This window comes from Anabas testudineus, chromosome 15 (assembly GCF_900324465.2).
Source record: "Anabas testudineus chromosome 15, fAnaTes1.2, whole genome shotgun sequence".
NCBI lineage: Eukaryota > Metazoa > Chordata > Actinopteri > Anabantiformes > Anabantidae > Anabas > Anabas testudineus.
In genome coordinates, this window is record NC_046624.1 from 13,472,322 (window position 1) to 13,499,235 (window position 26,914).

Consider the following 26,914-nt stretch of genomic DNA (forward strand, 5'->3'; position numbering starts at 1 on the left):
GAGAGAAAAGGGGTAAAAAAAAGCAGTTGAAGTTGGGGTTTTGGGACTTGTGGGCACACAGAGCTTTGGCCATTGTGGACCTGCGACATTGACATTTGGACATGGTGAGGGAGAGAAAAGAGTTAAAAGATTAGGGTTTTTTTTTTCTTCGGCTGTCTCTTACCACACAAACTGTTTTGCCACTGCTCACAATTCTCAGAGACAGCAGTCATTGAACCTTCCAACCACATGAATATGCATGATAAGTCCGCTTTTCTTCTCTGCCCTGAGCTGTTTTTTTTTTCTCCACCCAGAGACCTGTCGTGTTGTGTTTGATTGGCCCTGACATTTGAAAAGGTCCTTGAATAAAAAAAAAAAAAAAAAGTTGTTTATGACAACTGGAGAACTCTCCTTGCTGCAGAGTAAAAATGGCATTTTGAAAGGAGCACAGCTCTTGCATATTTAAATGCTAATGGGTCTGTGAATGTGCGGCCTAATAGGATGTTTCAATCTGAAGTACTGCAGTATGTATATTTTCAGTATACAGCCACACTGTCTGTGTGCTACTTCTAATGGCCATGGAAGGTGCATCAGCTTACTTTATTAACTGATCATGGAGTGCGTTTTTTTTTATTATTATTATTTAAATGATCACATTCTTTCTTTATGGTAGCATGGAGATCGTCCCAACACACGAGCATGGAGAATTGGCTTATATCCAGAAAAAAAAAAAAACCCTCAGGGAAATCTGTTTTTGAAATTCTGGCATCTGTGGTGCATTATCGCAGTGGTTATGATGCAGATAAAGTTTAACAGCTTGTTTTACAAGCTTGCTGATGCTGTGCGGCAGAGTACGAGGGCCCCTCGGGTTCTGGCTAGGCAGCTCTGTAGTAAGGTTTCAGGTCCTTGGTTTATTATGAGCTGTTTGTTAGCAGTGATCAGCCACAAGTGCCATGGATTTCCATGGACTTTGACCTACTTGTGGAGTATTTGGTCTTATTGTCCTGTTTGCTCTGCTCTGTAGGTTTTACATTGTCTGGAGACGACACAGTTGATGATGTGATTAGATAAGACTTTGTGTATAGTTAATAAAAGTATTCTTGTTCTTTTTTGGTTGTTGTAGAGTGATTATAATATTTGTTTGTGGAGGATCACAGGAACTACGTGGTTTAGCAGGTGCGGTTCTAGGATTTCATTACTGTGTAACATCACTAATCCACTGTCTAACGTGTTAATAGGGAATTCCATTATCTATTAGCATTGAGCTAATAGGCTATTCCACTCACATCATGGCAAATCAATATCAATTTTGATATGTGATATGATACTGGCAACTCCTGTCTCTCATTTGGGAAACTGTTCACCTATCAGCCAAACTGGATGCCCACACTCAGGGAGGGCAGAATACGAATAGCAAAGAGGTTTTAAATGACATGTGCTGGATTTCTTTTTATACTATATATTTATACTTTCAATAAATTTTGATGGTTAGATAATTAAACCTTTATAGGGTGACAGACAGAGGGGGAGAAGCCCCCCTGAAAAGAGTCTAGAACCACCCCTGGGGTTTAGTAAAGTAGTAAACTACTCCTGCTTGTCTCTGCTACTTTGTTCTCTGGATTGTGCATTGTTTGCTTTAAAAAAAAAAAAAAAAGAGCTCTCTGAGCTAAATACGTTTATTAAAGTTAGCTTGTGTCATTACTGTCAGCAAACCAATTAAGTTTTGCGGAGAACCTTTAAACAGCTAATGAGACACATTTAATAGCTTCCGTTATTGTGAGCTCTTCAGTTTTTTGTTCTCTCTATAAGTCAGCTTACAAATCCGCATGTGGAAGATTTCCCAGACTCATTTCCTCTGCAAGTGAATCGAGTGATTGTGGTGATTATACTAGCTGGACAAATTAATTTCAGTGTTAACTGTGGTTATTGCTCTTGTGACTATCCAACCTTTATTTTTTTTTTATTCCAGAAGTCTGTCCTTATACTGCATTTTAAAACTTTTATACATCCGTCAGCCTCTTTACTTAAATACTGGCAAATTTTCAAATTCATAAACCTGGCAGATGTCCATGAAACCATTTGACATGTAAACCTCGCTGTTAAGTGAGGTACTGCACTCCTCTTTGATTTAAGTGAAAAGCGGACATCGGCGTGGTTGCTGAGACGGTGCACCAGCACTCACACACACACGTGCGCACACATGCCTGCACAATATCACACAAAAGCGGTTATCTACTTGTTGCCGTAAAGAGAGCTAAACTGAGAGCGCCGTAATTGGGCTTCTCATCACTCATCTGTGGTGAAAAGTGGCATATTATCAACTCGTTGCTTGCAGTTATGGAAATGTTGAAAAAGTGAGCGGCGTAGCTGAGTGATGGAGCATTATCACTTCAGCTATCTCCATTATGAATATGGATGCTACCAATGTTTGGCAGGCCCGAGGCTAATTCTTAGTTTCTTTGCTGCTGAGAAGCTCAGTGGGATGGTTGGCTTTTTAACTCGTCAGCTTGTTCGCACAAAGACGTGTTTGATTTTCACCCATATGGAAATGTTTGATTCCTGATCCCGAACAAAAAGGATTTACTGTGGGTTAATGTTTCACTGAGCTCGAGAGAAGCCACAGACTCTCAGTCCCTCCTACTCAGTCCTCTGTGAATATTCCTCTCGGGACCATGTGTGAGTTTAGAAATCAGGTGTCCCCAGGATTTTAAGAGATGCTTTTTAAAAGCATTATCCATTTGTATGCTGCAAAACATTTTTTATATTCTTTGTAATGCACATCTGGCATATGAAGCAGAGCTATACTATAATATATATATATATATATATATGAATGTACTTTACTGAACAGGATTTTGTTCCCAAACTAAAAGTGCAAGCTGCTTTTTATTTATCTTGCTTCCTACATCTTTTGACCTAAGGTGAACATTTTTCTAGTAATGTTTTGTGCCATCAGGAGATAGGAGAGTGCATTAGTACGATGCCAGAGCTACAGTTCATTGGAATCGCCTTGTCAGGGATTTTTCGTGCATGAAGGTCTATGTTTTACAGCCATACTTTAAACTTGTCGCTTAGAGAAAAAAACAGCATAGCCAAATTTGAATGTGAAGAAAGTCAGAAGTACGTATCATCCTGTTCCGACATGCACTCAATGAGGTCGATGTATCAAGAAGAATAGTGTATGAATGTGTGCACGAGTCACTTTATGTTGGTATTGTTAATACTGCACATTTTTTATTAGTTTTATGCTCTTATGGGGCTTGTCTTTTTTGTTTTGATCTTCAGCGCGCCATGAGGGGAAGTGTTTTCATTTCACCATACAGAGCAAGATGAAATGATGATAAACTTGAACCGAGGTTATATGTTTTCTGGTCTTTTCAGCCTCAGGGGAAGTTTGAACTACTGAAATATCTCAAATAACTCACATAACATAGCTTTTTGTTCCACTTTTCACCCACTTGTCTGTGTCTTTTCCCTTGGATAAACCTCATCCTTGACCTTTCTCTCCTTTATTTTTTTCCTCCACAGCTAAGCTCTTTTTCTTCTGAATATCAGTTGTGTCTCCTAATCTGTCTGTGCCCTTGTCTTGTTTCATTTTTTTTCTCTGATTCATCTCTGTGTGCTCTTGCTCACAGGTGGCTGAAGGGTGTGCTGGCTCTCTGTTTCTCCAGTTAGATATCTATTGAATACTAGCTACTGTCCTTGGTCGGGGAAACATGCCTGGTGTGAACATATACACATAAAAACAGGACGACACACAGACATAGGAACATAAACGCAACACATACATAAATTTGCCTTATTTTGAGCAAGCTATAATTTCACCATAGAGGCCAAAAAAAAAAAGACTATCACAAGCCTGGCACTCATAAAAGTTGGGCTGGAGAGACAAAATGTGCCGTCATTGAAAAGAGGTCTTTTCAGGTTGCAGCGACACAAAATGTTCTGAGCAGTTTGTGTTCATAGCTGTAATTATATAGTCTCTTAAATGAAGAGTGTGTTGTGTGATGATTTGCTGTGCACCATCACAACCACAGTCACTATCTCGTATCTCACTCCCCATCCTTGAGCCTTTCATGTGGTACAGTTTTTCAGGACCCCCCACGCCCCAACTCTCCCATCTCTAGAGGCTGGATGCAGCCAGACACCCACCTTGGCCCCAGTTCCCAGCCGACATGTGTGGATTTTTTTTTTTTTGGTGTCTGTCTGTCTGTGTGTGTGGGCAGCAGTGTTCAGCAGTGTTCTCACAACCCAGCTGAGACTGACAGATGGAATCATTTCACACGCAGACAGAAAGGCAGGATACAGGAAACCGGCGTGTGTTAATAGTCCTGGCGCTGCTGTGGTTGGTATTAATCTAGGTCAGTGGCGTTCAGCTCACGGGGAATCGGCCTCTTGGGCAAGCTTGGCCTTTCCTTAACCCCATTTACTCAGCTACTTTGCAGTCTACTTACTGTTTTTTGCTGTCAGAGAACCTAACAAGATGTTTGTGTCGTGTGGTGATGGGCAGATTACTACCATACCTGATCAGCTGGCCTTTTGTTGTCAGTGCAGCGGCTTCTCCTAGCAGCCCAGATGGCTTACACCATTCGAGCGACCTTGATACGATACTCCAAGATGTTCAGCTCACAGCCTACTTAGTGAATTTTGTCCTATTGTAGTCATTTGTAGGAACTGTGTGGTAGTAGGGAGTTAATTTTGAGTTTATACAGGCTGAGCTGTAGGAAAACCCGACTATCATAATGGTTACACACTGTCCGTGACACTGTGTATCTGGTGATGATATGGAAAAGCTATTAATGCATAATTTAGACTACTTTAGGCAACACACCCACCCACCCAGTCCAACTGTGCAAATGTGCCCCCCTTCAAAACCTAGTAGTGATCCATGGGTTAAATTGCTTTACATAATTAGTAGATGAATATATTTTAAAACTCTGTGCTGAATAAAAATATACAAATGTTTGTGTTGACGTGAGCTATGAGTTGAAGTAGCCTGATACGTAAGGGTTCAAGATGCTCTCTTGGTGTGTATCATGATTTAGCTCTTGTAGAAATGTAACAGTGGGAACCAAAATCTCATTCAAAATGAGTGTTTGCACTCACATGGCGAACTAATCTCCACAGTTAATTTGTGGTTTAATTGCTTTTACAGTTGTTGCATATGCATCAGATGCTCAGTTGTTAATTGGTGGGAAAAGACAGATCATCGGGTTCAACAATTAAAACTGGCACTTGGCTAACCTGAACACAAAAATGTACAAGTGTATCTAATTAGACTAAAACTATTCTGATGGGATTTTGTGGAAATGATTTATAATTATGTACTGTGTGGAAACTAGATTTTTCTCAGTAAACTTGTACCTGATGAGCATCATTCTAATACATTTAGCTGTAAACTCTTGACAGTGATGACGATCACATGGAGCAGGAGTTATGTGTGGTTATCTGTCTTCCTCCTCCTCGTGTGTTTGCTTCCACCAACGCTAACTCTGCTCTTTGGACCCAGAAACAGACCTTTTTGTAATATCTCTTCATTAGTCATGCTCTGTGTTTCTTTGAAAATATTAAATTTACTCCTGACTCTTCGTTCCTCCATCAGCTATTGGATTTGTTGGGTTACCTGTGTTTTTTTGTTGTTGTTTTTTTTTTGTTTCTTATGTGAAGCATTGTAATACATATTTAGAAAAGTGCTCTATAAATAAATGTATTAATTTATTATTGGTTGAAGGAGTTTTTACAAGATTGGCCCTGTTCCAATGCATTCATTTTTTTCATTTCATTTTTTTCTTAAAGAATAATTTGAAGGGCCATCTCCCTGATGGATAATCATTCCATAGCCCTAAAATATAATTGCTTTTTTTTTTTTATGCTCCCCTCTTTTGTCACTCTTTGCTTTGGGTTTTTATTATGTTACAGTAAAATGGTTTTATGCATTTCACTCTAGAGAGGTGTATGAAACCAGTGAGCACGAGGTTGGATATTTTGGGTAAGTGGAGCTAAATTGTTTAGACCTGAGCTAAATCATAATAGACACACTGACTGTTTTTGCTCCAGCCTTGTGCTAATGAGGTGTTTGCTGAGGAACGGAAAGGTGATAAAGAGCTGAGAAAGACAAGGTGAGATGCTGAAGACAACAACTGCTTACAGTTTCCCACAGTCTGTAAACTATAATTTACCACTCCTGGAGCAACACTTGAGTTTTTTGCAAATGAAATATGAGCTATAACCGTGACATTGCAAATCATGCTTTTTTTTATTGTTAATTTAGATTCCCATTAGCTTCCACAAAGTGGTTTCTAGTCATCCTGAGGTCCAATGCAGTCACGTAGCACTTTACTGTGCATTATTCATTTATTTATCTTCTCTTTGTGACTTATGAAGAATTCATTGATTATAAGTTGAGAGAAACTCAACCTCTTCTTGTTACTAAGACATCTAGTTTTTTTTTTTATTTCTTCCATGCAGCCTCCGGGACTTATCTGTTAACCAACCTTGTGTACATAACAGCAAACATCATGTGGTGTCCTGAACATGCTTTCTTGCTTTCTACCTTATGACCTTGAAGAGAAGTTAGTTCAGTCTTCACCTTAGTGTGCTGTTCATGTCTCTGTTGTTAAGCTCTCAGTACTTCTTTACCCCTCAGAGAAAATGGTCTGAGGTCATTAAAGTCATCTAAAATGGGAACAGGAAAGTGGAAAAGACATTTATTACCACAATAAAAGCATCTTGGACATAGTCTTTTAGCTGTCAGCTTAAGTACCACAGGTTTTGGAATGATTGCTTGTGTGTTTTGTGCTTTTATATCAATGGGTGCTCAGTAAGTTAAGTAAATACAGTGATGTGTAGTCTTAGGCTACCAGTAGATTAGTTTTTTAGCAGTGCGATGGTGGCCATATATATTTATTTCTCACTTTTTACATTAGAGCAACTAGAAACACAAAAAGCGGCTTCTTGAGTGCTATCCTTCCACAAAAACTACTCCCGATCAAGCTTCTTTGGACTACGGCAGCATCACCTTGGCAGATGACGCTGCCAGCTGCTGAACCAGGTCCTTGCAGCACATCTTCTGCTCTTTCAAGGAAGAAACTCTCATCAGATTTTGAAACTCCACTCTTATTCTTGTCCTTGATCTCTCTGTATTCCTCTACAGAGGTCACAATCAACATTTGTCACTTTAGCCTACAGAGGTTGTAGTTTATATATATATATATATTAGATATATATAATATATAAATATTCATATTTATATATTATATGTTTAAGCTTTCATACTGTGTACACATTTCCTATATGTTTTAGTTGTATTCTAATAAAGATACTAAGAAATACACGTACGGTGATAATAGCATTGCTAAAACAACAAATCTAATGGTGACCTAAGACTTTTGCACCGTGCTCTATGTGTTCAGTGTGTAGCCTGTCGGATAAACAGGGGCAAAACGTCCAGTATAATTTAGAGACATGATTTAAAAATGTAATTCAAACATGTATTCTTCTAGCCTTTGTTGGTCTGTGCTGTAAAAAAATAAATAAATTGCCCATTATCCAGAGGACTTTTATACCAGACTTTGTTTTAGTTCATTAGATGTAAGGAGCTGGAGAGAGGGTGAATGCAGGCCACGCCAAAAGCCTCAGTGGGTTAGGCCAACAGGCTGCCGTGCACAATAATGTCACCATTATGCATTTCCTGGGTGACTTAAATGAATAGACATTATTACAAAATTGTGCATTAGCCCAGGTCAGCAGTTAGTACTGCTGAAGTCTCATTTTGTTTAGAGTTGAGAGGAGAGAAAGATGTAGGAGGGAGAGAGGAAAAGAGAGTGGTTTAGAGAAAAGCACTGTAAAGAAAAAATAGGGAATGAAAAGGACGGTATATTCTAGAGGGTGACAAGACATGCAAAAGCAGGTAAAAGGATACATGGAGAGGTACGGATGGACATAGCCATAATTGTCACTAACTGGTGTATTTAGACAGGGAGGTCTGGAGGAAGAAAAAGGCTGGCATGGAGGAGGAAGGTGTAAATCAGCAGTGTGAGCGACAGCTTTACGTGCCCCTCTGAGCCCTCGCTATCGGATTAATGAGAGAAGAGAAACCTTAGCCACCTTCTCCGCTCTGCCTCTTCTTTTTCTGCCATCTTGCACTTTTCAGGGACATAAATTATAGACTGTTAAGCAGTCACTTTAGGTTTAGGTAGCTGCTACACAATTTTGTACTCAAAATGTTGACTGGAAGGTATCCCTGTCCAGTGATATGCTGTGTAAATGAGATTTTCCTGCAGCTGGTGTCTATTGAAACAGCATCTCCTACAAGTAGCCCTTGTTGGCCCGGGTGAGGATTTTTAAAAAAGGAGAGAGCGAGATGTTCTTTTTTCAAGGTGAAAAGTTGTTGTAGTAAATGCCTCCACAAATATTTCAGTCAAACACACGTTATGAGGAAGTCAAAGCTGTAGCTTTACTTCACACTGTGCGTCCATTACCATAAACCTTATCCTCAAACTTTTATTTTAGTGGCCACTGGAGAAACTGGAACAAGCATGTACTCTTATATACTCACTGACATTTGATAGTAATAGACATTTGATAGCCTTATTGAATGATCCCCGTCATTCAACAAGGTGCTGGAAACATTCCTTGGAGGTTTTGGTCCATATTGACATCATAGCATTACATTGTTGCTGCAGATTTGTCGGCGTTAAATCCGTGAACCTTATGTAACGATAAGTTAAGATAAACTTTATTATGATTTCTTAAAAGGAGTGGTTATTTGAATAACTTTGACTTTTCTGTCAGATCCAAGCTACTCGAACTACTGCTACCACTCTAAACTCTAGAGATGGTTGTGAGTTAAAATCCCAGCAGATCAGCAGTTTATGAAATAGTCACGAGACTGGCACCACGCAACCATACCGTGTTCAAAGTCATTTAAAGCATATTTTTTCCCCATTCTTATTTTCAATTTGAACTTGTACTATTTAAACTTTACACTGTAATTATGCTAGTTACACTGATGTGCAAGAAAATACAAGCACTAAGACTGGGCACATGTAAAACAGGAATGACAGGCTGCACTCATAACACAGGAGGCTACAGGACAAATTAATGGACCTATTATGTAGTAGCATTAATATCCATACGCAGCACCAAGAAATGTTTTCAATCAGTTGTTACAGCATTCTGCAAGATATAGTCACAGCACAGATTTAAACTGTGCATGAAGTGCATCCAAGCGCAACGGCAAAATATAATTAGAGAATTCATAGAATTACACTGTGTACTCGGTGTTATAGCTAAGTCAAGTCTCACATACTGGTATAATACATGCTTTTCTCAGAGCACAAAGTCAAAGCCCTGGTACATCAAAAGACAAAAAGAAATCTTGTATTACCAAGAATATTGTGAGGTTTGCATCACTCGTCAGATCAGACAACAGTAGCTATGGTCATAAGCTGACTTTGTTACGTTACCAGACTTGTCAGGGAACCGGCGAACATGACTACCCTGCCACAAGTAACAGTGTGTGTGTGCCGAGCAGAGAGCCTGCCCTCTCTACACTGAGACAGCGTCTCTGGAGTTGAGTATTTCTGTGGTTTGCACTTGCGTTTAGTGTGCATGTCTCTGTGTGACTTTCTCCTCTGTTTCTCTTCCTCTCCTCCAGCACTGAGCACATATATTCTCTCAGGTCAATCCCCTCATTGTTAAGTTACGTAACAGCACTTAGCCAAGTAACAATCCTGCAGCAGTGGTGCAAAGGGCTGCAGGATAACTGTACTTCCTGTCTGGCACTCCTCTGGCAGAGAGCACTGCTCAAAGTTGTTGTTGACTTTTCAACACATCTAGTGGAGTTGACTCTTACTTACATGAGTCAAGTCTCTGCAATTAGTTTATGGAAATGAAGCTGTGCAGAACATAACTTTGGCTTATTGGTAAAATGTAGCTGTCAAACTGCTGAGCAGCCTGTTTCAATGCAGCAGGGTTTGCTATGCCATCAGCTGAGACCACCAGTGAGGAGTAATGAGATGTCACATTTGACACGACTCTAGGTGTTAATATTCTTAGTGGTTTATCAGAAAGCATAATGTATTTTTTAAACTACACTTTTTTAGTAACATGTTTAGGATCCTTCTAATAAGCATCTTTACATTGCTGTCGTTGAATTGTACAACCACCATGTGTTCTTGTGCTTGATTTTGAGAAATTGCTTTGCAGGCGCCTGTGCCCTAAAGCCAACTATATCACTGCTTGTGCTCTGAGGCAGTTGTCAGTGAAGTGAAGGCTATATCAATGATGACTAAATGGCCAGATGCACTCATGACCTGTACTGTTACTGCTCCGTGGCACAGAGTCAGAGATGCCCCTGCATGTCTCCTCGGGTTTATTCATAGCCACAGCGGTGACTCCCCCATCTTTGACTGACTGTTTCCTGCTTTTCCTCTTGCTCAATTACTTCTCTGACTCCCACATGTGGGCTCCTCAGCTCTTTGGCAGGAAGACTTACCTTGTGGAGGAGGGAAGCTGAAGCACAGCTGACCAGTGTTGAAAAGAAAACCGCACAGTGTTTCTGTCAGTGTTAGATAAAGACATTCAGTGGCAAGAAAAAGTATGTGAACAGGGAATTTCGTGGTTTTCTGTATAAATTTGTAATAAAATGTGATCTGATCTTCATCTAAGTCAAGAGTATTAAATTAAAAAATTCTGAGGATTCTTTCATGTCTTTACCATAAAAACATAACACAACACTCTTTAAGTTGTTCCATAGCATCTCTATTAGTTTGACGTCTGGGCTCCGACTTGGCCACTCCAAAAGGTGGATTGAGTTTTTTCTGAAGCCATTCTTTTGTGTGTTTTTGAGCCATTGTCCTGTTTCATCACTCAACTTCTACTGTTGAGTTTCAGCTGACGTACAGACATTCTCACATTATGCTGAAGAATTTTTTGATGCACTTGGGAATTCATCTTCCCCTCCTAATCACTGCAAGCTGGCCAGGCCCTGACACATCAAAGTAGGCCCAGAGTTGGGATGATGTTTTCATGCTGTGCCCTTTTTATGCCAGATGTAGTGTTTTGTGTTCTTTTCAAATAGTTCAATATAGTTTGAACTTGAAATCATAAATGTTTGATCGTAGATCCTCTGAAAGCTCCTTTAGGTGAGGTATGGCTCACATAAGCATATTCTTCTTGTACACAAAAAAAATCAAAAGGTTAGAGTGTTTTTTGTCCGTTAAAGTAGTTCTAGTCCACACCTACAAACTAATTTTCTTAATTTATGTTAACAATGGAAATTATCTTTTTTGAGGTAATTACCAAGGGTTCATATACTTTTTCCACTCACACTATAAGGTTTTTATGTTGTTCTCAATAAAGACATGAACTACTAGGCACATTGTATTTGTTAATGCTCTTGACTTAGATGAAGATCAGATCACATTTTATGACAAACTAATGCAGAAAACTATGAAATTCCAAAAGGTTCACATACTTTTTGTTGTATGTTGAATGTGTGTGGAATCTAACACCACTTGTACAGTTGTGTTTCTTTTAAATTCACTTAGCTGCAATGCACCACCTCCCCTCCTTCTTCCTCGGTTTGGAAAATACCCAAACAACATAAATTCATTATTCAGCTTTATTGCTTAGTCTGTCGTCCACCCCACCAAAATGCAACAGCTATAATTGCAGCTGCAGAGCAAATATCAATATATCATCATATAAATAGTCAAGTGAGAGCTGTTGTAACAGTGCAGCTCTCTAGGATTGGGCCTAGAGGCGAGTGTGGAAAGAAACAGAAGTAGAGTTATAAATGCAAGAGTTAAGTTAAAATGTAGGAGGATGGTGTCACACTGTATTCATCCGGTTAGACGATGTTTTTCTAGTACTTTGCCTCCCACCAACCCCCTTTTATGTTTTTTTATTCTGCTGATACAACCTCCTCCCATCTGCTGACTAACTGACCCACATTCCTTTGTGTGACTCCCTGGCCTTAGTGTGTGTGTATGTGTGTGTGTGCGCATGCAAACCTACATTTATGCTTTTCATATTGTGTGTCTTTGTGTGTGTGTGCATTCTTGTGCCTTCCTCTGTCTGTCTCTCTCCATGTCTGCCTTTCCCCTCCCCCAAAAAAAAAAAAAAAAACTGTGCCATGTCCCTCAGGCCTCAACAGGAGCCAATTATAAGATTGCTCTTTAGAGGAAAATCAGTCACTGAACATAAATGATTAGTAAAGCGCCTCACTTACTCACTCACTGTGTGTTTGTCTGTTTTCACTGTGCTCCACTCATTTTGGAAGGCTCTAGTTGCACAAGTGACATTTCCTCATTAAATTAAATAAATAGAGCTGTATGAGTTAAGGCTCCCTCTAGTGGAGAGTCGCCTCTCTGAGAGGCACATGTCAGATTTATTTTTTTTAAAGACAGTTCAGTGACTCTGCCCATGTTTTGAGGCAGATGCATTGTGTTGATTCCCCTCACATGATAATTTTTGTGTTTCTTCTGATGCACTTCCAAGAAATCATGACTAGTATAAGGTTATACAGATGTGAGTGCCTGTTGTTAAGTTTCTCAGCTTCCAGATGAACATGAAGTTAAAAGCCATTTGTATTAAGGCCACAACTCCTTGGTCCTTTCTACCACATAATTAAAACAGTTGCACAAGATCTACCTAAAAGATGCCCCACTGAAACCACTAACTCTGCATTTTATCCGGTTTTGCACTGAGTGCACATTCCTTTGTTTATAATTTACATAATTCACCTGTGACATGTCCTTTTTCTTGCTATAGTTTTTACAGCATCTTTTAAGTTTGACCTGCCAAAGGTCTGCACATGTACACATGTGGCGGTAGTTATGTTAAATATTTTCCACATCCTTTTATAAATCATGAAAACAGAATTAAGTTTTGACATTGTCTCTGTCCTAGAGCGACAAACTATTTTGTATTTTGTATGCACTGAATCTGCATCACTAGCAGACTAACTCACTATCCACGCTTTCTTGAATTTCAGGTGTAAAACATCGGCTAGCTAACTTCTGGATTGGAGATTTTGTGGAAGAGACGTGGATAGAAAATCAAGAGGGAAAAGAGCATTTCAAGCTGCAACAGAATGGCTCTAGTCGACAAACATAAAGTGAAACGCCAGCGGCTGGACAGGATCTGTGAGGGTGAGAAACACTCTCTACCTTCTCTTTTTTTTTTTTTTTTTGTCTTTCTGCTTTTTATGTAGATGTAAATTTGAGATGCTGGCTACATGTGTGCATGTCAGTGGAAGCTGATTGTTTAGCATATAGGATGCTGGTGTCTTTGTGTGTAACTTTGAGTGTGTGTAGTCGTTAGTTCCACAGGTTTATGTTGTTGCCAGAAAAAGATTCCTTCCACTGTTATATGGAAATTAAGTTACCACCAGTATTTAAGCTTTTCAGCCTCCCTCTGCAAATTCAGTGAAAAGCCAGTGGGATCGTTTGCATAAGTGTGTTTGCGTGTGTCAAAAGGGAGCCTTGGGACGAGCCAAGGCTCCAAACTTCAGCTTTCAAGGCTTTTTAGGGAGAGCGAAAGAGTGAGAGTGTGTGTGTGTGTGTGGGTTGATGACTGAATGAGACTTGAGTTCGATGTTTCCAGAGTGATAGAGAGATGACGAAGGGAGTTTTATAATAAAGTGAAGCACTCATCTGAGTCCTGGGCTTGATTATTGTGAGTAATGGGATTGATTTGTGTGCTTATGTGCATTTATATGTGTCTGTGCGTCTGTGTCTGTTTGCATTTAAGAACCAGGTAAAGACATTTCAAGAGCTTGTGGTGCAAAGTTATTCTATTGTCATCTCTGATCAGTAATGGGTATAAACACTAGCTGTTGTTCTTCAAGCTTCTTTAACTCATTGTGATCTCTCATCTGTGGTTTCCTTCATTATCTGAAAAAGTGAAACACATTTCTATCTGTACTTCTGCAGCAGCTCTGATTTGAATTGAAGCCCTTTGTGATTCTGATTAAGTTAAACATATTGAAGGAGCTTTGTCTGGCGATTGTTGTACCATTTTTGAAACTCACAATGCAACATTCAAGCCCACTTCACATAGCAATTTGACAGGTGTGTTTTCAGCGAGAGTCCTGTATTTGATCTTCTCTCTTTTTTTAATTATTCAAATGACTACTTTTGTCGGTCTTTGTGTGCACACCACAATTGTCGCCTTTGGAGAGACTATCCAAAGTGGCCAGAGTGTGGCTATTCAAAACTGCTACAGATGTTTTGGACTGTCTTTAAAGTCATACAACATAGTTTGTTCGGTTCAAGCTCCTGTTTGATGACCGTGAGTGTTTTCTCCCATGTTCACAATGTCTGCTGTCTAAAACACTGCTCTGTTCTCAAAGCCTGTCACTCAACGGGGCTTGTCTATCAAACTAGTGACAGTATTATTATAAAAATCACTCCAGCATCCTGAATACAGTGAGTTTCATTTGTAAAAGAACATTTACAACAGTAGTATGTTGCAGTGTCACGTCAGCTCCCTGTAAATGAACCTATAGGATTTTCTAAGTAATGTTAAATTACTTTATATTAAAATTCTATATCAAGCATCAGCATTAGTCTTTCCTCATTTCTAAGTAAAGTCCCACGGCGATTGAGAAACACAATGTACCAGATTCCTAAATGAAGCAGTTTTCCAGCCTCAGAATGAGAGCCACATGTAGCATGTCAAACGTCTCCAAACCACCAAGCCTGCTTGCTTTTGCTCTTTTTTACACAAGAAGAATAACTGTGTACTGCTTAAAATGGCAATAAACATTGCAGCAGTTGTTTCTGATCTGCTCCATTTGTCCCACAGACATGTTGAGCAGTGTCCATGTCTCCTCTGCTTATCAACAATGAAGTCATTCCAAAGATGGAGGGTGAATTTTAAAAATTTTTTTTCTGTTGCAGTTAGTCACTCCAGCTTGCTTTTAAAAAATGTGAAGAAGAGGGTGATTCATATTGAGGAAGTTAAAAGATCAGAGGGTGGTGAATCATGCCATTTTCATGGTAGCGTTAAATCTGCTCAATCATATAAAAAGGGTATTTCAAAACCAGAGGCATGGGGTGTTCTGCACCATAATGTCAAAGCCACCCACTATTATCTATAAACAGAGTGTTGGGACTGAGGCGTGAAATAGAAATCAAAGTTGATATAATGTGTATTGACAAAAACAAGAACATTATGGAGTGATTGTGACTGTGTTGCCGTCGTGGGCTGCATTTGGCAAGACAGTGAGAGAAGCCTCCCTAATCTCCATTTATCTTCTCTGGATAACTGTGTCAATCCAATACTTGTTTCACAGCGGAGTGCATTGATTACATCTTTACTCATTGTGATGAGTGGCCTAACTGAGCCGTGCCTGTGGCCTAAATCGAATTCGAAATGCCTGATCAAGTGTGGCTGTTTGCTCCCATCAAAAGAAGTCACGGTGCTGGAATGTAGATTTTACCGGAACAGTGGATGTTTTTCCGTTGAGCATATCTGATGTGAGTCACTGTCCTTTGCTTTCATGTTGGATTTCTTTTGTTATTGTTTGCAGATTAGATACACGGGGTCGAAACTGGGGCTTCATCTCCTGTCTATCTGTTTTTAATTAATCTATTAATTGTCCAGTCTGTCACAAACATGCTCGTCCCAATTTCCCAGAGCCCAAGGTGACATCCTGACATTCCTGGTTCTGACCAACTAACAACCCAAAACTTAAAGATATTCAAATTATAACATAGTAAAGTAAAAAAAGAGCTGAAAACAGAGAGTGCTTGGCCTTTTCTTTATTAATTAATAATCAATAATCAAATTAGGTAAAGAGGCTGCACTTGATGCTTTTTGACTTTAATAAAATGCTGAGAAATAGAGGACTTAGATTTTTTTTAATTACTAACGTAGGTTTTAATTGTTAATACAAATGGCTACACTTATTTCTTTATTAAGTCGAAACACATTGTTTAGTTTAGATATCAGCTTTCAGATGTATATGGTACAACTGCTCCTTCTGTTGTGGGTTTGATAAAGTGCCAAAAAGAGAGTAGCTGCAATAAGGGAACTGTGGCAAACATCTGTTGTGAGCATCAGTTCCCATACTCCACCTCTCATTCCCCCCTTTTCTTTCTCTATCGCTCTCTAACTCGCTCGCTCTCTCTCTCTCTCTCTCTCCGTGTCTCCTTCTGTCTGCTCCATCTGTGTACCCAGCATGCATTGGCTTGGGCAGCAGCGCAAGTCTTTGCCATTGCCGTTTAGCCAGAGCTAACTGACTGATCCGGGCAGAGATGGGATGTTTGCGGCATTGCGACGTGAACTAGGTCGCAGTGACAGCATGTCCCTGAATGTTGATTTACAAGTCGTGAATCTGTGCTTGAATGCAAACACCACAAGGTGGGGTAGTGGAATTTGTCAGGGCGAATCCAAGTGTTTTAGTTGGCAGTTAAATAAACATGGTAATGCTCGATAATGTGTCTTGTTTTGTCTTGTGTGCAACAGGGAAAATGTTTTAACAGTGAAGTAAATAATAATGTGGCCAGTCAGGCTAAAACACCATCGAGTTTTATATCTGAATTATTCATATTCTCACATTTAACAGAGCTTTTTTTTTTTATTGTTCATATTAAAAAGAGGGGTCAACCAGGGAGGCTGTGGAGGAAAAGGGTGGGGGTGTCCTCACGCCATCCATCCCCTGCAGGGTGTATGGGGGGAGCTCAGACTCACATCTACTGCATCCACCTCTCTACTCTCATCCCTCCCCTTTATCTCCCCCAGCCCTCTCCACACTCTGGCATCCAGCTCTGGTATGAAGTCATCGGAGCGGTGTCTGAGTCTGACCCCCCCTCGGGCTTGTTCCGGGCTCCTCACCAAAAACCAAGACCCCTTTACAGGCTCTGTGGAGAGGCAGGGAGGGGCATGGAGAACTGGGGGAAGGAGAATGGAAAAGAGCAGATATAAAAATGGTGGAAAGTGTTGTTGTTGGAAGGAAATTCCAGTGATGATGTGAAGCAAACTGGAACGTCTCGTTGCGTTATTGTAGTGACTGCCTCTTGGACACAGTTCCAATGGGATTTTCTGATACACTTTTCTCTTTCTTACATCTTCATTTGCGTTTGTTTGTACTGGAATGTAGCTTCGTGGTTATTGAAAAGTTGAAAGAGTTCCTGGAAAAATAACATTTCAAACTGAACCCCTCAGCTACAATAGTAAGTATTATAATGACCTGTGGCTTCTGTGGATCAGGCTGGAGACTGGATGAAAGATGGGTTGGAGAGATGGGTGATGGTATACACCCAAAGGAGGTGGATTGTGGGTAGAGGGTTCTCGTCGTAGTATAGCTGACACGGAGGAAATTTGGGGGTATGTGTGGGCCAAGTACATATATGATTATCATTAGGTACTATAAGTACTAGCTTCATTGCTATTGACCCCTACTTTATACTCCATTTAGTGCCTGTGGAGATGCTTTCAAAAACAAATGTTCCACTACAATCACATATAAGGCAGCCATGTACATAACGTCTGCTCTGTTTGCATTACAATTGATCTGACAGCATAATTCTTTGCTGTGGCCCTGGCATTGTAATCCCATTTCCAGTTAATGTGTCCTGCCTGAGGCTCATGCATAAACCAAAGTGTGTTTAACATTCAAATCATGCCTTGAGTATGTGTCATGTCACACTTTAAGAGACAGTGTGTTTTTATTTCTGTTGCACTGCAGTATTCACTTTGAGTTAGCGTGTGATTTTTATTCATGTATGCACGTCGGACCAAGGCCAAGGCTTCAGTGGCAGTTTGCGTGCGTGAATGAAAGGAGACAATAACGAAGCACCGTGGCTTCTGCTGTCTGTGCTGCACGTCAGAGCGGGGTCGCAGTGCGAGTGGGGATCCAGGATGGTGCAAGCTGTGTGGGTGGGTGGATACATGGAGGGGGTGATATGAGACAGCAAATGTCTTAATGGGCTTGTTGTATGTGAACCCTGTGCTTGCTGCATTTGGTAAAGCACGCATTTTACAGTGTTAAAACAAGCTAACGAGTGCACATATGCATGCAGAGAGACTCACTAACCTCAACCTACTTCTACCCTTTAATCTAAACCAAGCGTTAACCCTTACAAAAATACTTTAGGTTGTAAAAACTGGAAAAAGTCCAAATAGCAATGGTATTGAAAGAAAAATTAGTCCACACAATGTAATCAGGTTGTGTACACACACACACACACACACACACACACACACACACACACACACACAGTGAACCACCTCCGGTTCTCCTGCTGATTTAGCTGCAATATTAATGTGGAGGCAGAGACTTGAGAGGGCTGAGTGACACGGAGATGCCAAGTGTTTATTAAACAATGGCAAACATCTTGTGTGACAGATTAGCCACAGAGCCGACAGAGCTGACAGTTGTACATCACGTCTGTCTTGTTACTTGCTCCTTAGTACTATGCCTGTTCTGTAAAAAAAATAAAATAAAAAGGAAAAAACTTTATTAAAGCTTAAAGAACCCTGAACTACACAATTACACTCATACGGTAGATTTAATTTACTTGAGGTTTCTATATGTTTTAGTCAATTTACACATTTCTCCAGTGAAGTTTTATTGAATGTAAAGTCTTTATAAGCTGCTGTGGTAGTATTATATTTGTTCTAAAATCCCCAGCTTAATTCCTAAATCCCTCTGTTACAGCGTTTCTGGCGTTGCATGCACAGTCTGGTAAGTATAGCAAATGGAGGAACATTAAAATTTGAAAGTCAAACATTATTTAGTTTGAGACAAACAGAAGTCTGTGATTTACTTTCCTGTCGGGATTAGATCTGCAAACCCTGAGTACACACCTCTGCCCCTGTCTCTGTGTTTGAGGTTGACTTTACGGGCTGTGTGATCTGTTCTGCAGCCAAAGTCTCATGAAGACTGGAGTAGAAGAAGTAATGAGAGGAGTGGACGAGTTTGAGGAAAGATGCCAAGGGATCACACATAAGCTCTATAAGGCTGTAACCCTAACCCTGTGTAAATACATTAGCAGGAAGATAAAAAAACATTTTAGTGATTAAATCTAAGCAGCAGTTTAGAGTCTCACTTAGAAAGAGATGCTACCTTACCTTTGAAAAATGAACGGTCATTTACATCTAGAGAAGCAGTTTGTGTACTGTGTTAATTCAAAATTCAAGGCCTCCTTGGTTAACCCCTCTGTTCACCTTTAGGTGATGAAGTATCTGAAATTACAGCAAAACCCTGACTGTTTTACTTCCTACTCTTAGATTTGATTTAATATTTCATATGGTTTTCAATCTCTCTGACGGCTTGCTTCGTTCCAATTTGAATTTTCTTTTAAGATGAAGCTGACTAATGTTCTTCTGACCTTACCAAAAGAGGTTTTCAGTCATCTGCTCAAGTGGTCTTGGAGCCACTGTCATCAGCCTTTCTCATGTCGTCTTGAGCCAACAGCAGACTACTCCGCTCCCTCGCTCGTCTCTTCCTGCTTTAATTACACAACTATTATTAAGCAAGATATTAGGGCTGACAACGGACATTCCTGTGCAGCTTCCACAGGCAGGCTGCAATATTCAGGAACATTTTTTCAAAATGCTAATGTTAAGACTTTCCACCCGGTCTAAAATATGTATAACTACCTTTAGCGATGTTTACTGTAGCTGTGAGATTAGATTTGGTTGGAAAAGGATGCTTCCTCACCTTACATCTGTTTTCATGCATTAATAAACAAGGATCCTCTATAGAGAGGATCAGGTTTCAGCCACATTGACATGAGGTGAGACTTGCAGGCCACTAGACAGGTACAATCTTAGAACCATATATCAAACATCAAGTGGGTTAAACTAAATGATTATTTTAAAGCATTAATTACCTCATGTATGGGTCATGGCCAGTGCACCATATGAAATATTTCAGCATTATTGCAAAGAGCTTTTTTAACTGTGACATATTTGAATGAAGTGGAATGAGCTCCTGTTGTGCTGCAGCTCAGCAAGCATAGTGTTTTTGCAAGGCAAAGGTTGTAGGTGCTTTGGATTATCTGCTTCTACAAAAAGAACCCTCCCCCTTACCACACACACATACTGAGATGCAAACACAACGCACTCCCCCCTGTGTTTCACTTTTCCCTACAAAGGGGCAAATCCAGATTATGAAGCCTCTCTGAGTAGAGGAGATCAGACAAGCTTTGGGACAGAGCCAGCCTGTAAGATGCATAAGGTTGGATTTTATCTAGTAATATAAATTATCAAATGAAACAATACTGAGGTTGTTTCTGTGCAAGTGATGGATTTATTACATGTATACACTCAACAAGAGATGCAGTAATATTGATAATAAATTGCATCATTGTTTGAAATGACAAGCGCTGGGGGAACAAACATTGCAGTTGGATTTCATTATGCGCTCTGCAATCTCAATGCAATCTGTGTTCTGTAATATTCAATGTCCTCTAGTTAAAATACAGACAGCAGGTCTGAGTGATGTCGAATCGAGAGGAGTGGGGCAGTGACAGTGGGTGTCATGGAGGCATCAAGGACATTTCAGAGTGAGTTGGGCAGCAGTTGCGTGGTGGATCTGCTGCAAGCATGGGGCCTGGAGGATTAGTGTCCAATCAGAGTGGATTTGATGTTTACTGACAGCGCATGAGACTTAGCTGAGAGAACTGTATTTCATTTATATTCACTGAAGCTGTGCGCCTTGCATGGCCTCCCCTCCCTGCTCTGTGAATCTGGCAAGCTAAAAACTGAAACCTGTTGACGACAGCCCATCAGCAACAGCTTCAGGTAGGTGACTCAGGAGAAGGTGATAGGTTTGGAGGTTGACTCTTAATCATTGGCATTATTGTCATCACCATCATCATCGTCATCACCATCACCATCACCAGATATGCTTGAATCTGGTTCACATGACGTCACAGTGGGAAGTGGAATTAAACAGGCTTTATTTAGATGTAATCCCTCATCCCGCAATCAGCAGAGTGAGTAAAATGTCCCAGAGAAGGGAACGATAAATCCTATTGGATTAGTACAAGCCCCTACCCATCCCAACCTATAACCCAACCTATCCCCTCCTCTCGTTGATACCTCTGCAGTGGACTGTGTTTGCGTGGTTTGGTGTGATGTGTTTATGTGTGGTGTCCTCTTTCCTCGTGCACAACAAGGCAGCATGACCAAAGATTAATTATTCAAGGACTGCCAAAGGGGGAGTCACCTGATAGGACGGACTTACAATATTACAACCTGAGATGAGGTGAAACGGTAGACCCTGCTTCATCTACCTTTCTGCTTGTTTCCCTCCCGCCTGTGTGCTTCACTTTTTGATGCCACTGGACTTGAAAGAGGACTTTAACGAACTCTGCTAAAAGGGGAAAGTTTTTTCTGTTTTGTGTCTCTGTTAATGCTTTCTTGGCTTTTTTTTATCAATGCTTGTCCCTAACAAACAATTGAGCCTTGGTCGCTCCCACAGTTGGGATACATTAGGAGGGAATGAGGGTCAGTGGGACAGGGCTGAGAGTGTCTACGAGCAGCAAGCAAGAGTAGCGGGCCGACGGAGTTCTCTGTCATACGGAGAGGGAGCAGGTTGGTACGAACCTCCACCAGGAGTGCGTCCCCCTGACCTGGATTTGAAACGCGACCCATATTCCTACCAAGACTCTCTCTACGGGCAGGCTTACCCAGAGCGGCACGACCCGCGGGGGCTGAGGAAGGGCTCTGTGCCAGATCTAAACTACTACGATCGAGTGCCGATGGCTCATAGAGGATCCATTCCACATCAGGATTACTATTCCCATGACCCTGCCGTGACTCCCCGGCCACCTGAGAGCTTTTACCGGCCAGAAAACCAGCCTCTGCCGCCTCATGGTCATCCTCTGAGTAGGTCAGGCTCTCATTATGGGTTTTCACCTGGCCCTCGTGCTGCATGGGATCAAGGTCAGGGAAGCAGAGCAGGACCTCAGGCTCCTTCATCACCTCTACCTCCTCCTCCCACGACTCATGAATTAAATCGAGGTTATAGGGAACCTGGTGCCAAGATAATGCCAGATGGCCAACAGCGTATACCCTCACGAGACCCATCTCCTGCTCACTATAGTATGGAGCCTCGGTATGCCAGTGAGCCGCCACCTCTCACCAGTCAGTCTGTCTATACTGATGTCAATGGCCGTCCACTAGATCCACAGCAACAGGCTGCAACCTGTCTAGTAATAGATCCTGCCAGTCAAGGTGTGATTATGAGACAAGAGACGGCTTCACCTTACACCATCCAACAACAGCAGCAGTTGCAACACCAACAGCAAATTCAGCAGCAACAATTACAACAGCAACAACAAATGCAGCAGCAGTTACAGCAGCAACAACTTCAGCAACAACAAATACAGCAACAGTTACAACAGCAACAGCTTCAACAACAACAAATACAACAACAACAACAACTTCAGCAAGAACCGCTGCAGCAGCATTTGCAACAACAGTCCCTGCCGCCCCCACCTGCCATGCCTGTCTCTGACCCTAACCTTTCTATGGCAGCTCCACTTCCTGTTGTACCTGCCCAAGTCCAGACTGCAGCAACTGCCGCAGCAGCACCGGTCATACCTGCTCCTGTACAGGCTGTCCCTCCTCCCCCAACCACTCCACTTTCAGCTCCTCTTCCTGCTCCTCCCCCGACTGTCCCACAGACCCCTTTGCCTGTGGACCCCAAGAAGACAGTTGATCCTGAATTCCTTGCCCTGCTGAGAAATGAGGGCCTTTCTGAGAGCACAATTTCTTCACTTATCCAGCAGGGATTTGACTCTACTAGCATGCTGGCTGTTATGGAAGAGAACGATGTCCGCACCGTTGCCCCCAACCTTGGGCAAGCTCGTGTTCTGTCTCGCTTAGTCCACAACTGCAAGCGCCCTGTTGAGGCTCCAGCAGTCCTCTCCCAACCTCAGACACCCATGCGAGGCCGCTCTAACAGCTTTAGCCATCGGTCAGACATCTACCACCAGCAGCCACACCACCACCCACCACATCCCCCACAGGCTTTAACTGTGGACCCCCAGCTTATTCCCCCACCAACTCCTGGAGCAATGCAGACTATTTCTGGAAGGATGGGAGAAGTAATGGGTAGGAGGCCGAGCAGTGCCCCCTCTCATCACCTTCTTGAGGCCTCTGGTGGTTACCCAGGCCAACCACCTCGCTCCCCGGGACCATATGCTGGGGCCATTATGCCTGTCCAGTCAAGACCCATGTCGGCCTACTCTTCTGGAATGACAGTTTCAGGCCTGCCCATACATGGTATGCAGATAATGCCACAGCAGATGACTGGGTCAATGCCTGCCATACCAGGATCTATTCACTCTGTACCAGGTATTCCACAGCAGATGCCTGTGTCCCTGCCAGCTTTACCGCAGCCGCCTCAGCAGGTACCAAAAGCATACTCTACCAATTATACAGTACCCATGGAGCTGATGAAGCGGGACAGGAACTTAATGCCACTGTCACCCATGCATAGTCCTCACCCCAGTCCTCAATTGATGCGTAAGGGTGTGGGACCTGCTTCAGACAATGCACTCGTCCCAGTGGGAGCACCCATTCAAGGACATAGTGCCATGGCTGCTAACCAGAAGCTAAGTCGACGCACAGGTCCACCAGTCATCGTATCCACTATGGCGTCTCCAGATACAAGTACATTTTATTTCTCTCTCTCCATCCATCTTTATCATCTGTTGTTTGTCTGATCTCTTGATACATTTGCTGTTTCATGTGCTATGAGTATGTTTCTTTTTGCATGGTTTACTTAAGAAACCATTTCTTATTTCTCTCATAACTCCACATATCAGTGTTGCTGCATTCTTAAGAATCATATCATGCTTTCACCATTTTTGTTAGAGCCTTTTGGCTAAAGAAACATCAACTGGGTATTAAGTGAGGTACTATTGATGTGTAATATATAGTGCTTCAACTTAAGTTCTATTAACATTACCTCTATTAATAAGCATTAATAGAACATATATTATAAAATAATTTTATCCCATTTGTCTGCATTGCATCAGCAATACATAATTGATGTGCTTTTTTATTTAGACCAGTGGAGTGAAATTTAAATGCTACTGCCTACTATCTATCCAAAACTACTGTCAGGATTATGAATTAATATCATGAAAGGATGGCTTTTGCTACTATGGAAATCCATTCCCTGTCCTAGTTTGGATTTCTGCATTTGCTATGATCCTAAAATGATACTCTTGATCTGCTTTCTTATTTGCTTATTTCTATGACAGCAAGATTTATAAGAATTCCTTATACAGTCATATTGACATTGATGAGGTGAAATATAGAGGATTTCAGAGCTGTCAGTACCCATTTTGGTAACTACTAAATTTATGCAACTATGCACAGCCTGCATTCACGTATCAATAGTTCACATTTAAGGCTTCCAGGAAAGTCAGAAACTGTATGCAGTAGTTTAAACTGCATGGAAAATGAGGTAAGCCATGTCTGTATTAGTTTGCAATAATGCACATCTGTGTATAATACGTGAGGCTGTTCGCAAAGAATTTTCTTCTTATTTAGCTCTTATCAGCTGTATTGCAGCAAAAAGGCTAGGCCACTTTTTAAAAATCTTGTAATCTGCCTCAGATATGCAGCATTTAGAAAGTTGCATTATGATTGTGGTGTTTGTGGGTCATTAGTTGTATGTAATTCGTCAGATGTGGTAGCATTGTAACTACAGCTGTTTTTGATGAAGCCCTTCTGCTCTGCCATGCACCATCTACTCACAGTTCTAAAGCCCCTGTTGTTGTAAATTTCAATCTCTTATTGCATTATGATAATAGGGGTGCATAGGAGTAGCCTGGAAAAGCTAGGCACACAGACAAAACAATCCTGCATGAAATAGCTATTTGCTTTATCTAGTTTTTCTTGAACAGATTTGCTCATTGGGATCAGACTACATGTAAACTTGTGAGTTTCTTGAATTCATGGTGTGATTCCAGTTCAAAATGAAATTCAGTGAATCACCTGAATGATTTATTTAGAACAATGCCCATGTTAGATCTTTAATTCAGCCTGATAAAAGCTGCTAAATAAAATTAATTATCTGGACTATGGTTCACAGCCATGGCTTGCTCAAAGTAAAACTGAGACATTTTAGGCAATAAGGAATTATTTCTCCACCAGCACACACTCACTAGAGGCTGAGTAGCAGCATCACTGGACAGATAAAATCGAATTACAATGCTGATGGCCGATGTGTGATTGTGTCATTTTCACTGTGCAGGTTGTAATGAGAACAGGGGGGTTTAATCCTTCAGATCCTCCATTTCCACTGCTGCACTAATCCACAGATACTCTAATTCTGTTCAGACCAGCCTCCTGGCTTCCTGTGAGACTCTATCAACTACACAGCACATAGCCAGTTGAAATGTACTTTAATGGGAGCCAAAGCACACTGGGAACAAATGGTTTAACTGAGACAGTTTTCTTGTCATCTCTGTGTTTTGTAGGCCCAAGAGAGCAAATATTAAAAGATCCCCACTGCTTGGCTGTCAAAACAGGCTGCTGCTGTTCTTAACACAGATGGACACACGCTTTGGAAAGGGCTTCTTCAAGTCTGCCGCATACACATACATCAAATTGTTAGTACACTCACAGTCAGCAGAGTAGACCTTATTTGCATGTGGCTGACATTTGTTGGTTTGGTAATTTCATGTGTTAATGGACACAAATGCAAAGCTGCTCTGAAAGCATATTCCTAAATTGTATGTTGCTAGGCAACATGCATTTTGGTGGTAATTGTGGGCAGATTTGCTTCTGGTTAAAGGGTTGTTCTATTGTCAGAAAACACTGCACATTCACTCGTTACCTTTTTGTTTTTTCTTTTACAAAATGGCTGGCTGAGCTACTGCATCAAGAAGGAAATATGACTTAGTCAGATTTATATTAGGAACAGAAGGGAATAAAATAAAAATTAGGATGCTTTGCTTGCAAATTTTCAAAGGGAGACATTATTTTAGTGCCAACGAAATAAAGTTATAATCAGAGCTTCAGCTAAGCTCGCATATTGATACTGTGAACATTATATTGTAGTAACATTTTGCAATCTTTAAACTCCAATTAGTTTTGAGTGTATGATACCACCTGATAGTCTGACTGCCTCAGACAATGCATTAGTTGAGCAGTGAGGCCACTAATCATTAAGAATTTCCCTCCGAACTGTGTAAACTTAGCATGCTTTGTGAAAAACCCTTGAGGAAGACCATGCCTTTATGAGATGATGATTCACTCCCCATCTCCCCGTCCCATATGTGACATGTCCCAAATTTAAACTTCTTTTCTTGCATCCTGTGGAGTGTGTAAGCTCCTGCCAGTTGACTCACTCTGGGTGACCTGATGCCACCTCAGGGCGTTTCTCCTCTGCGTGACACACTAGCTGCAGTTTCCTTATTTGCTCTGGCCTGGCATGATGATGATGGGGGAGGGTTGTGGCATGCTAGTTTTGGAAATGGCAGATTATGTATTCACAGGGTCCAGGTCAAAGCGATGGGCAGTTGTTACACTGAGTGAGGGATTAAGGAAGAGAGAGAGGGAGTGAAAAAGACTCACTGTCATCCTACTGCTGATAGATGTTCATGGCTTGTCGGGTGGGGGAGGGGAATCAGGTCATTGACAGCTGTCAGTCAACCTTGGACTCGCTGTGGACGTGAGGCAAGCTGTCAAATCTTGCTTATAGACTTTGTGGGAGTCAAACTTTGGCATTAATCTTGTTGCTCTCTTGCGTACAGTAATATATTTTATAGTTATTATATTTTGAGTGGTTAGGTTATCAATGCAATGACCTTAAGTGATGCAACCACTGGATTAAAAAGGGATGTTGTCAGAGCAAGGATACACACAGCCTCTATTGTTTCAGTCTGTGAAATTCAGTCTTGGTTTCCTTCCTAGAAGTAGAAGTACTGTTTATTCTGGTTGAATCTTT

The 26,914-nt window shown here is 41.2% G+C and overlaps 1 protein-coding gene across 3 annotated transcripts in view; it reads left to right on the top strand.

The window, feature by feature from the left end:
- The window catches only part of ctbp2a (C-terminal binding protein 2a), a 54,291-nt gene that overhangs the window by 5,237 nt on the left and 22,140 nt on the right, over window positions 1–26,914 (top strand). For 2 of the 3 annotated variants that reach the window (XM_026356466.1, XM_026356467.1), the window contains exon 2: window positions 12,980–13,136. In XM_026356466.1, the coding sequence (XP_026212251.1) occupies window positions 13,079–13,136 (58 nt within the window). In that variant the 5' untranslated portion in view covers window positions 12,980–13,078. Of the gene's footprint in view, window positions 1–12,979; window positions 13,137–21,380; window positions 23,623–26,914 lie in introns of those variants that run through there. The other variant, XM_026356465.1, reaches the window with a different exon arrangement.